The sequence below is a fragment of the Schistocerca nitens genome, chromosome 5 (assembly GCF_023898315.1).
Source record: "Schistocerca nitens isolate TAMUIC-IGC-003100 chromosome 5, iqSchNite1.1, whole genome shotgun sequence".
Lineage (NCBI taxonomy): Eukaryota > Metazoa > Arthropoda > Insecta > Orthoptera > Acrididae > Schistocerca > Schistocerca nitens.
Window position 1 is genome coordinate 397,720,603 of NC_064618.1, and position 15,519 is coordinate 397,736,121.

General features: G+C 44.5%; 1 protein-coding gene across 1 annotated transcript in view; it reads left to right on the forward strand.

Moving 5' to 3' along the window:
* The first annotated feature begins 225 nt into the window (after positions 1–225).
* The window catches only part of LOC126260492 (methyl farnesoate epoxidase-like), a 227,389-nt gene continuing 212,095 nt past the window's right edge, over positions 226–15,519 (forward strand). The window contains exon 1 of the mRNA XM_049957820.1: positions 226–319. Within this exon, the coding sequence (XP_049813777.1) occupies positions 226–319 (94 nt within the window). The remainder of the gene's footprint in view (positions 320–15,519) is intronic.

Below are 15,519 nucleotides of genomic sequence, written 5' to 3' on the forward strand. Positions count from 1 at the left end.
TGGATTACTTATTGAACGTCCCTGGTGAAATATGGGCAGGAAGTGGGGACGAACTGTCTGTGCTCACGCCACCAGCGTCGGCGCGCAGAGCAGCAGAGGGATTGGGCTGGCCTGGTCTGAGCTCCCCTCCCCTGCGCGGCAGCTCTGGGGAGATAGGCTGTCTGTTGCAGGACTCTGTGGATTCAGTGCCTGCCGGGCCAGCGGCCAGCGAGGGGTAGAGAAGGCATGTTCCCTGTGGCGCTGCCTCTGCTGCTCGCCGCGGCCGCCCTAGCCGCCTGGTTCTGGGGGCAGCTGAGGCGCCCTCCGGGATTCCCGCCAGGTAGGGCGCCACCTGCTGTTATAAAGTCACCTCAGGAGGTAAGCCTTATCAGTTGCTGTCAAGTCTATGGCTATTTGCAGCGTAATCCCTGTAACGTGCGCTTTTATCCAAGGGGCGGAAAGATTCTAAAATTTCCGATTTTGGTATATTTGATTCGGCGAGTCTGAAGATATCTCGGGCAGCAAGAACTAAGTGTGACGATATTTCAAATGATAGAATCCACTTAATAAATTGTTGCAGGTACAGCACTTCAATACTTACGAGGTAGCAATACTACATATTCCAAAAAAATTTCTTCCGACCTCAGCACATAGAATACAAGGACAATCATAAAAATATAGCTAAGAAACGAACAATAATTAATTCCTTACGCAAGTTTACGTCTATATTTAGAAATAAAATGCTATTTGGGTTCATTTATGAACAAATCCATGACATTTAAAATTATTCCTAAGTAAATTTCGAATAAGTATCCGTCTAGTAGTCAAAATCCCAGGTACACTGCTGTTCTGACTCCTCTTTCCCTTGCAGATGTGTTTCATTTACTGTAGTGGATAGTTCCCCCTCTGTTTTCAAAGCAGTTGCGCCATTTTTAGGGAATATGGATCGAAAACGTCGAGAAGCTACAAAAGAAGAGAGAGAAATCGGAATCATGTTGTTTTGAAATGCAAAATCTTTCCAAGAAACCATTGGAAGGCCTACCGCTACAGTGAAGACTATTATATACAGGTTTAATCAGAACAGAAAAGTGCGAAAAACAATCCCGAAGTAGATTTTTAGAACATTTCTCGTGGAGAACAGCGTTTAACATTTTAAAATATTCGGATAATAAGTTGCCGTCTCTTTATCTAAGAATAGATGATGAATGCAGCTAGTCGCTATCTCTGTGTAATGTCTTCTCTGTATAGACGTGTATCTGTTGCCTTTAAGATCCCTTCACCTTCACACATAAATCTATACAGTAAAGTAAGAGCCTCCCATTTCTTGGCTGATCCGTGATAAGACAGGCGAAAAGTTAGACTAATGGAGGATTATTAGTGTTATCTCTATTTTCATTCGCTCTCTCTCTTTCTCTCCTTTATCTATGTACAGTTTTTAATATAATATTTCATTACGTGAAATCAGCCAAATAGAATCTTTGGTGGAGTCCTTCGTCTTGGTAATCAGCGGCTGGCTTGCTGTATGAGATCTTTACATTTATTATTACTGTTAAACACTGCATTCAGTCGGGAGAATCAATCGTTTGGACAATTTGTTCCCTTTACGAAAGATTGCGAATTCCAGATGTGTACGAAGCCTTTTTGGACGATTTAACACAGATTCAGTGATTGCAGGCTCTCTTCGACACAGCTGAAACTTCCCCACTAATTACAGGGCCAACCTGATCATCAAATGATTCAGAAAAAACTCATTCGTTCATTCACTCCAGAACAAAAAAGTCACAAACCTTATTTATGGACGAAATCGTGTATTAAATCCTTCTCCATTACATATCCAGATCTCCGGTGATTCCACGCCTTAATTATTTTCCTTTTACAGTCTCTTTCTCTTCAAACAAACCGCTAGCGGCACAAATGTTAATTGGCTCGCTTTAGCGAGAAGAAAAGCAGAAAATGTCTCTCTCACGTTAATTCCTCAACAGATACTCCAGAAGCTGTCCTAGTTACCACTCTAACAACCATAGAGAATGCATATATGCATCTCTGTTATTTCAAAGAATAAACGCACTAGAAAATACTTTGGCGTCGACGAGCTTTCGCCGTATATATTACGAGAAAATCAGATCAGATAACTTTTCCAAAGTGAATGAATGTGGATGGTTTGATCGAAAATGATTAATTGGTGCATGGTAGAAGGTATTTTCTTGGGGACATTACAAGCGGTCTAGCAAGAGGTACTTAAAAATGAGCACAAAAGATCTCGACTGCAAAGGCTGGTAGGCGGTGGTGATGGATCGAGCTGCAGTTATAGCTCCACGAACGTATTCGTGAAGGTATAACAGCCGTTCCATTTACCGCCACCGTCTACCAACATGGTATGAAGTGTGAAGCTGGTCAGAAACTGACCGAAACAGGTTACCACAAAATAAATGTTTTTGGAGTCGAGACTATTTGTGCTCATTTTTAAGGCAATAACGAATTGATCGTCCTGCAGTTCTATCCAAGATGGGGGGGGGGGGAATATCTATTTAGAGAAGTCAAGAAAAATTCTAAAGTAAGACCTCCAAAATTTGATACTGCAGGTCAACTACATACAGAAAAATCTGTTTCAGAGTAAATTATAATAAATGTGCTTTATGAGGCTGAACTGCCCGTAGAAAACCATACATCAGTAAAATCAACAACTGGAAGCGTGTTGCATTTGCAAGAGAACATAAATCCGAAGGCTCTGATTTCTGGAAGAAGGTTGTGTTTACTGACGAGAGACGATTTGAGCTGTTTAAGTCAAATGGGCAAATAACAGTATGGAGAAAAAGAAATTGAGAACCTGAAGAGAGAAGTATAACAGCCTCTGTTAAGCATGGAGGAGGTTCAGTACTTTTCAGGGCCTGCTTAAGTGCAAGTAGTGTGAGTGATATTTTTTTATTGATGGGATTATGGACCACAAGATTTAAATGAACGTTCTAAAAACACATCAGGCCGTAAGTGTGAATCATGTGGGTCTTTCTGAGGATTATATTTTCACACAAGATAATGACACAAAACATACCGTTCTGGATGCAATGTTGTGGCTGTTGTAAGACACTCCGCCGGCCGAAGTGGCCGTGCGGTTAAAGGCGCTGCAGTCTGGAACCGCAAGACCGCTACGGTCGCAGGTTCGAATCCTGCCTCGGGCATGGATGTTTGTGATGTCCTTAGGTTAGTTAGGTTTAACTAGTTCTAAGTTCTAGGGGACTAATGACCTCAGCAGTTGAGTCCCATAGTGCTCAGAGCCATTTGAACCATAAGACACTCCCAGTTGGATTTCAATATCACCGCAATCACCGGATAGTAATCCAATAGAGAATTTATGAAATTTACTCGACAAGAGTATGACGAATCCTCATATGTCGAACGGAAATGACCTAAAGAACGTTCTAATAGCGGAATGGCGCAAAATTACAATGCAGACAACAGAATCTCTGGTGAAATCCATTATAGTGAGAATGCAAGACCCCTTCGGATGTTCGAGTCCTCCCTCGTGCATGTGTGTGTGTGTGTGTTGTCCTTAGAGTAAGTTACTGTAAGTTAGATTAAGTAGTGCGTAAGTTTAAGGACTGATGACCTCTTGTAAGTTTATACGTAAATATTTGTGTGGCTGAGAAAATGCTGCTGCACATCAACAAAAATAATCAACATATTATTTCATTGATTAATATTCTTGAAACTCTACACATAGAATATAAACCTTTTAAAAATGCTTATTTAACATTGTCTTGTACGCCTCGGTAGCTGCACAGTCAGCGCGACGAATGCCAACTGAAGGGGCCCGAGTTCGATTTCCGGCCGGGTCGGAGATTTTATCCGCTCGGGAACTGGATGTTATGTTGTTCGTAAACTCGTATCGTCATAACTGACGTTTCACAATCAAGATGGCTATAGCGACACGTCCCTAGAGCCAATAAATTAGAAAAAAAGAACGTTGATACCTTCAAGAATTTGTTTGCTTGCAAAAGTTCCGATCTGATAATTAAATGGGTGTATTGCATTATTTTGCCGTTTTTGTTTTAAATTTTTTATGTGATTGAATTAATGTAAGCTTAATAAGTGTGTTTCGAAAAACAGGTATAATAGGTTCTTCGTGAGATGTAGACTAGATCTTTGGCTCCCAACCATTATGAGACCATTACCCCTGAGCATAATCAGATACTAGGTAGTTAACGTTCCTCCTCCCATCACCATCAATATTAGCGCCTAAAAAACTTTGATATGAAAAAGAACTTTCTTTGGACACTCATTTTTAAAGTGACGAAAGGTAGATGATAACTTATTGTTTATAAGCATTTTATTAAAATACGAACTAATGAGTCAATGAGACAATTGCTACTGCTCACTTCCAACAAAATTTCTCTTATAGAATGACTAGCTGACAAATCCACCATTGTCCGGGTCTTCATTTTGGCAGTTTCCTATTAGAAAAGAAACGTCATGTGTACTTCTGCAGTAGACTCCCAGACAGTCTCTGTACGCTGGGCGCAGTAGCTATGTGTGCCTACAACGAGATTTTGCAAACGTCTCCCTGGCAACGACTCTTCATAGCTCTACATACGTTACCGTTTTCGCCGATAGTAGTTTGCTCTTCGCAGCTGAAAGCTGTTCAAACGTTGCCAGGCGTAAGAGATATCCTTAGTTGACTCGGTTGTAGGGATGTCTTAGTAGTAAAGAGGAATAAATGTATTACAACTGCATGCATGATGGGGCATTTCCTCACGCATCTCATTGCTTATGGCGTCATAACTCCTGAACTATGGTAGGTAGGCGGTTCTTACCCTAACAGCTATTGTTGTCTGACAGGAAGGGATATGTGTACCACGTTTGTTTGAAATCGCTCCAGTGGTTTAGGAGATGTGGAACATACGTACACACACACGTATATACATACATCCATTTTTATAGTATGTATGTATGAAGCAATTCTCAGTACATCGCGAGTGCTATCAACAACTCCTCCTCAGAAAAGAAAGCACATTGAGGGTAGACACTTGTTACAGTAGATGGTTCCTCTATAGTACTCCTCTCCCAAGAGACTTTATACACTCCTTGAAACCCCGCAGTCAGTTCCACAAGGAAGTGTACGCCGTTATCTATATGAAATAAAAGACACTATTACTAATATATGTTTATATGAAAATACATGTTATTACTACACTGAAGAGCCAAAGGAACAGGTACACCGGCCTAATATTGTGTAGAGCGCTCGCGAGATCGCAGAGGTGCCGCAACACGGCACGGCATGGACTCGATTAATTTCTGCAGTAGTGCTGGAGGGAACTGACACCATGAATCCTGCAGGGCTGTCCATAAAACCGTAAGAGTATGAGGGGATGGAGGTCTCTTCTGAGCAGCACAATGCAAGTCATCGCAGATACGTTCAATAATGTTCATGTCTGGGGAGCTTGGTGGCCAGCGGAAGTGTTTAAATTCAGAAGAATGTTCCTGGAGCCACTCTATAGCAATTCTGGACATGTGGGGTGTCGCATTGTCCTGCTAGAATTGCCCAAATCGTCGGAATGCACAATGCACATGTGATCAGACAGGGTGCTTACGTACGTGTCCGAGTCGTATCTAGGCATATCAGGGGTCCCATTTCACTTCAACTGCAGATGCCCCACACCATTACAGAGTCTCCACCAGCTTGAACAGTCCTCTATTGACCTGCAGGGTCCATGGATTTATAAGGTTGCCCCATACACGTCCATCTTCGATACAATTTGAAACGAGACTCGTCCGATCAGGCAACATGTTTCCAGTCATCAACAGTCCAATGAAGATATTGACATAAAGCTTTGTGTTGTGCAATCATCAAAGGTACACGAGTGGGCCTTCGGCTCCGAAAGCCCATATCGATTATGTTTCGTTGAATGGTTTGCACGCTGATACTTGTTGATGGCCCTGCACTGAAACCTGCAGCAATTCGCGGAAGGATTGCACTTCAGTCACATTGAACGATCCTCTTCAGTCGTCGTGGCTCTCGTTCTTGCAGGATCTTTTTCCGGCTGCAGTGATGTCGGAGATTTGATGTTTTAACAGATTCCTGATATTTACGGTATTCTTGGTAAATGGGAAAATCCCCACTTCATCGCTACCTCGAAGATGGTGTGTCCCATCTCTCGTGCGCCGACTATAACTTGATTTATTGAATTTCAATTCCCCATGGCGAAATATAGATATATAAAAGGGGGGAACATAATGGAAGACAACATACAAAAGGGTCGACTGTAAAAATGAAGAGAAAAATCTAAAAAATAGTGTACATAAAAAACCACACACTGTGGCGATTAAAAGAACACAAGGCGAAGTACGGCCAGAGCATAAATTTTGCGATGGGTGGCGTATCACAGAACGATCCCAGACAGCAACACTATGTACGAGTCCAGCACACAATTAAAATCACAGCACTTGACGTCACTGTGGAACAGCACTGAACACAACACTGACGTAGCACACTGACAACGAAGAATAAAAGAATAAACTGAGAGGATCTGCCAGGGGTAGGGATATGAGGGAGAAGGGAACAAATGGGGGAATGGGCGTTGCTAGAGAGGGTGGAGGGAGGGAGAGATTGGGTGGGGGGCGCACTGAAGGGGGCTGGGCTGGGAAGGATAGGAGAGGGAAACAGCTGAGGAGAGGGTTCTGAGACTCAGGGGGGGGGGGGAGGAGGAAAAACCTGCTCTGGGGGAAGGAGGGCAGAGGAAAAAGGGGAGCCCTGGGGAGGGGGGGGGGAACAAGGTCAGGCTATTGTTGGTAGGAAGGGTAGACGTCACGGCGAAGTACATCATCTGGGAGTGGGAGGTGCTGGAAATACAGCAATAGAGGCATGGCAACGTGGGTTGGAGAGGAAGGAGGACACCAGGGGGTGGGGGGATCATGCCTGAAGACACTGTAAAGGATGCAGATATGTTGGAGGAAAAGGAGAAGATGGGGGAAGGGGAGGAGTTCATACAGGAGTCGTGTGGTGGAAAGAAGACAGATACGGAACACAAGGTGGAGTGCATGGCATTCTAGGAGTTGGAGGGCCTTATATAAGCAGGGGAAGGGGGCGGAGACCAAGGCAACACTGGCATAACAGGGGATAGGACGGATGAGCGATTTGTAGGTGTGGAGGATGGTGGAAGGACACAATCCCCATGTCCAGCCAGACAGGAGTGTCAGGAAGCAGAGGCAGGTATGGGCTTTTTGCTGGATGGTTGGGAGATGAAGGGTCCAGGTGAGGTGAAAGTCGAGGGTGAGGCCAAGGTATCTCAGGGTGGGGGTGAGCTGGATGGGATGACCATAAATGGTTAGGCAGAAATTATGGAGACGGAAGGAGCTGGTGGTGTGGCCTATGTTGATTGCCTGGGTCTTGGAGAAGTTATGAAGGAACCACTTGTACCAAGCAGTGAACTGGTCAAGGTGGGTTTGGAGGGTGCATTGGGAGCATTGAAGGGTATGATAGAGAGCCAGGAAGGCGGTGTCATCAGCATATTGGAGGAGGCGTACAGGTGGGGGTGACTTGAGTATATTTGTGGTGTACAGGAAATAGAGGAGAGGTGAGAGGGTTGATCCTTGGGGGATGTCAGTGGTGGGCTAAAGGACACAGGTGTTGGTACTGCAGAGGGTGACATAGGAAGGTTGGCCTGAGAGGAAGGAAGCGACCAGACGGACAAAATTGATAAGCAGGGCATAGATTTGGAGTTTAAAGAGGAGACTGGGATGCCATATCGGGTCTTAAGCATTTTGGAGGTCAAGGGAAACAAAAATGGCGGAGCAGCGGGAGTTAAGTTGGAGGGAGAGAAGGTGGACAAGGTTAAGGAGTTGGTCTTCGGTGGAGAAGGAGGGTTGGAATCCACACTGGGTAAGAGGGAGGGTGTGGTGTTGATTAAGGTAGTGATGGGTATGATGGATTTGAAGACCTTACTGAAGATGGAGGTGAGGCAGATGGGATCATAGGAAGAGGCAACAGAAGGGGGTTTGCTGGGTTTGACGAATAAGAGAATGCGGGAAGTCTTCCACAGGTCGAGGTAGAAGCCAATGGAGAGGATGACATTGTATAAATCGACAAGGACAGTCTAGAAGGAAGCATTTTCTGAGGTGAGGGCATTTTCTGAGGTGCCAGTAGGTGACACAGACGTGACGAGGGGTCGTGTTGCGACCAGAGGATATGTTTAATGTATTGTGTGGAATGCTGATGTCGGAGAGGGGTAAATGCCCCAAGTACTGGAGACTGGGAGCGAGTGGGGCGACCGAGGTATTGGCGCATTCCATGTCGGTGGGGAAAAGGGAATAATCAAAGCGGGGATTAAAAAAAATGGTTCAAATGGCTCTGAGCACTATGGGACTTAACATCTATGGTAATCAGTCCCCTAGAACTTAGAACTACCTAAACCTAACTAACCTAAGGACACCACACAACACCCAGTCATCACGAGGCAGAGAAAATCCCTGACCCCACCAGGAATCGAACCCGGGAACCCGGGCGCCGGAAGCAAGAACGCTACCGCACGACCACGAGCTGTGGACAAAAAAGTGGGGATCATCATGGATGGAGAACACCTCAGAAAGTTGGGAAGTAAAGTGGTTGGCCCTACTGATGTTGCCAGGAAGGAGGCAGTCATTATGGAGACAGGGGTAATGGGGTGCACAATGGGAACCAGTAAGGTAATGGAAGGTAGACCAGTACTTGGAGGACTTAACAGAAAGGGCGATGTTGAGTCATGAATAGGTCTGGCGCCAGTCCTGGCGTTTCTTTGCTGTAATGAGGTTCCGAACAAGTTGCTGTATTTGCTGGTGACGGTGGAGGGTCTAACCTGTCATGAATGCACAGGAATGAGCGATAGAGGCGGAATGGAGAGTGGGGCGGTGGGGTTGGATGGTTATAGTAGGAACATGGGCCTCCACAGCGTCAGTAACGGCCTTCTGAAGGAAGGACGAGTGTGGATGATCTTGTTGGGATGGTGATAGGTAAGAGGGTGGCTTTTGACCTGAGTGGCGATGGATTTCTGGTAGGCAGTGCAGTTGGTGCGACAGTAGTCATGGACTACCTTGGGAGGGGGTGCAGGGTGGGGAGCCAGAGGTGGATGGTGAGCAGACATTATGGTGAGAAGGACAGAGAGGTGGTCGCTACCTGTGTGATCGAGGATGTCAACTGCGACACACCCAAGGAGGTTGGCAGAGGCTATGACAACATCGGTGGTGGTGTTGCTTTCAGAACAGGTTTGCTGGGGAAGATGAACAAGGTCAGCTTGGATTGTGGGGAGGAACTGATGCCACTGTCAAAGGGTGGCAGGGGAGCAGCTATGGATGTTGATGTCGGCAACAATCATGTAGGTGGAGAAGGTGTGGTCAATGTGGGAGATGAAGTCATAGGGAATAGGAGCAGTGGAGCAGACATAGATGTGGTGCAGGTGAGGGTGAGGGAGGGGAAAAAACACTGAGGATAAGGTGTTTGGTGGGGTCATTGAGGAGGGGTGATGGCCAGACAGGGATATGCTGAAGGTGGCTGATGGCAACTCCACCCTGCACTCTGGGACCAGGAGCATCAGTTCAGTGGAGGATATACGGAGAGGTGTGGACAGTATGGTGGGGATGGAAAAAGGTTTCATTCAAGTGGAAGGTGTTGACCCAGTGTTGGGAGAGGCAGTTCATGAGGAGGTATTTGTTGGTGTGGAAGGAGCAGATGTTTTTGAAAAGGATGTGACACTCATGCCACAGCATGACGAGAAGAAGGAGGTGAAGGGAGAGGAGTGGCTTTAACTAAGGTGTTGAGGTGGGTGAGGGATAAGTGGGATTGGTTGTGGGAGTAAGTGGCGAAGACAGAGCAGGCAATGAGGAAGATCTGTTGGAGGGTGTGGGGGCATTGGAAAGGGTGAATGTTTTGGAGGAATAAGGTTAAGAAACAAATGATGTCTTCAGCCATGGGGGTGGATAGAGGGAATTGTTAGGGTGGACAGGGGGTCAATGGGAGGGATGGGGACAGTAAGCTCAGGGGTGGAAGAAGGGGGTTTCGCCTTACTTTTGTAGGAGTAGGCGGGATGGGGTCCATTGCAGGTGCTACAGGAAGGAAGGATGCGAGGTTGCGGCAGGTTTCGAGAAAATAGGAGGCCTTCAGCTAGAGACAGGTGGGGGGGGGGTTTACAGTTGGGGTCAGGTGATCATTATGCATGAGGCAGCACTGGCAGCGCTAGGATTGGGGAGGAGATTTGGAGGATTCAGCTGGGTGGTGGCAGCGAAAAATCAGGGCACCCTGGGTGAGGAGGTGGTCGATGGAGGGGGCGGACTCTGAAAAGATTCACATGATATAAGAGTGACCAGAGGCATTGTGGATACAGTGGGGAGAGCAGCTTTCAAGGTCAGGGTGAGAGTTCACTGGCTGACCTTGGTGATCAAAGTGGTGTAGGCTGGGGGGCGACTGGGAGGCTGGGGCTGGCGAGGAGAGGAAGAGGAGAGGAAGTGTGTATGGGGGTCAGACATGACGTGTGTGTATGAAAGGGGGGTGAGGGGGACTTGATGAGGACTGAGTCCCTCTGCGGAATCAGTTGGGAGATGGGAGCACCTGGGAGATACTTTCGTATCCCCATGATGAGGGTATGGGCATCGAGGAGCTTGGGGTTCGGGGTTGAAAGGATGAAGGTGTGGAGGGTGGGGGCCAGTGTATGGGTGACATAAAGAGGGGTGGTATCCATGGAGACGATGGATTAATTTCTTCTGATCTGGCAGAAATTGGAAGACCACAGGAGGCAAATTCTTCGTATCTGTGACTCCTAATAAATATAATAATAATAATAAAGTGTAGGCCCTACCTCAGTGAAGTAGCTATTACATACAGTGATCACAATAAACGAGGCATATTGATTTATTGTCAGCACTGGACATAACAGGAAACAGAACTGGTTTTGTTCTGTCAGATACAATGAAAAGAAGATGAAATTAAAGAAGATAAACACATTTCCATTTGATGAAGGCGAACAAAAAAGCAGAACAAAACTTCACAATAGGACAAACTGCACACTACCGTTTCATTTCACTGTCATATTGCATAACGCATTGTTTATGAATCAATTGGGCCTCCTTGTAACTGGAAACACTTTTTCTTGGGGTCAAAATGTCCACTTAAGCCTGTGGGATGTTGCTCCATTCCTCCACAGCGGCCTCTATATGGTCTCTGATGGATCAGGACGATTCCTAACCGCTCGTTTTAGCAGGCCCATGCATTTTCAGTAAAGTGAGATCTGGGGAATATGGGCGCCATTCCATCCGACTGTTTGTATGCTCTACCCCAAAATGTAAGTGAACTACCTCGATAAGAGAGGCGGTCTACGATACAGTTGGGATGTAAACGCTATCCTCGTTGCCTCCACACACGACTATCAGTATTGTCAGGGTAGAGAATGGTAGGGTCTTATCACAAAAGAGCCTTCCTAGTTGACAAACAATGGTTTCGTGCCCATGCGACATGAGCCCCTCCCCGAACCCAGTTTAGGGCAGGAGTTTTGAGAGGTCTTCTGGGACTCAATTCCTGCTCATGGAGCCAATTTCATATGATCTGCCTTCACACCTGCACTCCTGTAGATTTTTGAGCTGCCGCCATAGACATGTCGCATTGTATTCTTTGTCTACTTGCTGTTGTATGCAGGTATCAGTCCTGCACACCTGTTGTTTTTCCTCCGCAGACGATCCTCAACTGATACTGCCTCTAGAAACTTGTTCGAGGTTTTAGAGACATTACTTTGACTCACAGCGACACTCAATGCGACGTCGGCCTGTCTCATTCGCTACCTTCTTGGAGTATACGGAGCCTCTGATCGTACGTTATTGTCGTCCGAATCATTTTGAAGCAACACAAATCTTTTGATGATACACAGCACAAACAGTGCAATGTTTAAGAGTGATACGATTGCCATAGACTGCACATACCGTCCCCTTACGGTAGAAACATGGACTGTTTCCACTAAAATTGCATTACAGACAAACCAATGTAGTGATATCATAAAGTGTTTCTGGATCGCAACGTTCAGTTTTAAAGTTTAGGCAATTGACGACATTAAATTTGACCACTGCAGTTACTGTTATGTTGTGCTGTCAACTGGTTCGTTTATTATTGCAAAGTACATAACCAAACAATTTCTAATCTATTGTGGGAACTATTTAGAACTCGGAGAATGCACTTTCATCAGACATTTAAACGTATGTGATACACACGTGTCAATTTGACTGTCATAACTACAAGTTACCAGGTATATGTGTAGTTGGTGAATTATGTGAGAAAGATTTTGTGTGTACGACAAACTGCAAGCTCCACCACGTTGTGTCACGCATTAATGCTAGTATTTGAAAGTAATGTAATTAATGGTAACTTTTGTAATCAGTATTACACTCTTACGAAACAACGATAATGGTAACGATATTTTAAAAATAATTTAGTTTCATGACCGAAAGACAACGGAAACCTTTGTGCATACCCCACGGGGAATTACATTTTACCCTTCAGGCGATAATTACCTCCAGGTTGGGAACAACTGGTCTAGATGCATGTAAGGAAATCTCAAAATCTTCATTCAACTTGACCTGTAGAAGTGACTCTTAACCACGTCGGACTGGACCAAGGTATTTCTCGTCTCCCCAATTTGATATTTTGCTGTTGAACCACACCAACTGAACTGCATTCTTCGTAAGTCTACGGATTCTTATTGCACCATGTAGCATCCAGCTGAGATCGAGAAGGTACCAGTTTCTGGAAAAAGGACCACTATTCGGCCCTGAAATTTCACAGATTTTTCCCTCATATCTAACATGGAAAATATTATTTTCTTTTACCGATTGAAGAATAGATGAACACACCTACGAAATAAGATGTCTAAGACATCTTGAATAGGCCGGCCGGTGTGGCCGAGCGGTTTTAGGCGCTTCAGTCTGGAACCGCGCGACCGCTACGGTGGCAGGTTCCAATCCTGCCTCGGCCATGGATGTGTGTGATGCCCTTGGGTTAGTTAGGTTTAAGTAGTTCTAAGTTCTAGGGGACTGATGACCTCAGATGCTAAGTTCCATAGTGCTCAGAGCCATTTGAACCATTTTTTGAACATCTTGAATAAAGCTGTCATGTAAAACTACATGTGTCTTCGTGCACGAAGAAACGGTAATCCCTGGTGTGATAAGTTACGTAGCTGAGGCAGGGGGTGAATGCCATCCAGGTGTACCATAACCATAATTATATCGTGCTGATGAGGGAAGAGAGGGGTGTCCAGGGACCTGGAGTCGGCCTCCGCACGCCAGAGTGTTAGGCTGCTCCTTTTTTGCAACGCAATAATGGCACTTAGGAGGAAGCGAAGTGAAAACTTTGGGGACTGCATCTATGCACTGTCCTTTAGAAGTTCACATCCATCGTGAGTGCAAAAGAGCGCAAAATCTGCCTCCGCGCCATGGAATGTGAATAGCCAAACAAGCCAAAGATACAGTGTTTACCATCATCGCACTCGGCAATACTAAAACTGTGGTTTAGTAGAATCGCCGAAAATTGGTTTCTACAAATGAGTCATAATTGTGAGTTGGATGTAGAGTCCGTAGCACAGAACCTAGAAAACTTTTGAGCATGTTCGATGTAGGAACCTTGTGAAACATCTAGAGGAAACGAAGGGTCTCACAGAGAAGCAATATGTGTCCAGCAGATACAATATGGCGTAGTGTTTCATTTATTTTTCACTTCATTTTTTGATGAACATGTTTTGCAGATCCATATGTGCGAGCAAGTCGATTGAATGTGGAATGTATCGACATATGTAATAGTAATTATCAATGGACTACATTATACACAGTAGTAGTAATGAGATTTAAAAACAGTGTTGTGTTTTACATTATTTTTCTTTGCTATCTTTCTTCAAAATACTTGTCGATAGCGACAATAATTATGAATTTAGAACTCTATGTGGCACATAACAGAACCATTCAAAAGCTTCCATTTATTACAGCAAAGGAATTATTTCATTAATATTAAAAATACTTCCTAGCGTTCTAAAAAATGTATTTATTTAGTCACAAAACGGTTTTCGGTTTCTCAGGCCATCTTCAGGTACCACAATGCAGTTGTCACCTGAAGATGGCCTGAGAAGCCGAAAGCCGGTTTGTGATCAAATAAATACAAATTTTCAGGACATTTTGGAGTGTTTTCCATTTTTGATATTATTATCACGTTCTGCCAGCACCGACGGAAAATACAGTTAATATTATAAAATTATATCATTGTTTAAAATAGGGTGTCAAACAGGTACTTATTTAAATTAATCGTAAATAAAGATATATACTATTTTTTGCGTCTGTGATATCACTTGGCAGTGAATTTAAAATTTTCCCCCATTTTGTACCAGTATCGAATATTTCATATCAGAGTGGAGATCGTCTTTCCTTCTAGTGTGATGATCATGGTGATGGCAGTCAATTTCGTATTGAGCAGGGCTACAAATGACAAAAGACGTCTGGTAGTACATGTAGGAGATGATGTAGTCATTATACCGATTTGTTTGTAAAGATTGCACTGCGAGTTCGAGGACGACCCCACTCATGATTCAAGCTACTCTTTGCTGTTCTGTAAAGATGGTGGCACGGTGGCACACCGGACACGCATTCTGAAGCACAGTGATTCAGATCCTCGTCTGGTTAGGTTTCTGTGATTTCCTTAAGTTGCTTCGACAGGACATTAAACCCTAAAGATCTCAAATGAATGATTAACGTACAGTTTTTGACCACTACAACAATAGTACTTTGCCGAAACGTAACTTCATACTGCCAACGGTGTTGCTAGGAGCGGATGTAAACAAACCGTTTCTCACACATTGATCACTCTCGTATGGCAGACAGGATATAAAACACACACCCGTCATTCTACGAAAGTAGAAATAACGCACAGAGGTAACAATTGCTTAAGGAACTTTATACAAGGTGTCCCAGGAAAATGGTCAACACTCAGGACTATGGCAGGAACGATCATTTGAAGCAAAAGAAACTTTATACGGACACATGCCCTATTCCGGATGGTTTCCGAGATAGAACGTAATTCATATACATTGTTATTTATTTACTGTATTATTCAATATATTGTCAGGTACAACGGTTAGTAAACATTACACATGTACAACGGTTAGTAAACATTACAATACGCGTTCTACAAAGTATCAATTTAAAAGTACATATTTTTAAGACATTCACCTTTAAGCGTTATTGTACATGTCGCATTGCGGCTGCTGTACACTTAACAAAATGTTCGAAGATCCCACCGTCAACTCCAATGCATTTTTACATTCTGGAGAGAACATGTGCTGCTTGACTGAGTGCGTCTGCGCATTCCCTAATGAGGGAAGCGTCCACTATGCGACCAAGAATTTCATCTCTCGCATTTACTTTTCGTTTATACACTCCAGACTTAATACGACCTCAAGAGCAAAAACTTATTGGAGTAAGGTCTGGTGATCTTGGCGGCCAGTTAATTGTACTACCACGACCAATCCAGCGATTCGGGTAAGTGCGTTCGAGATG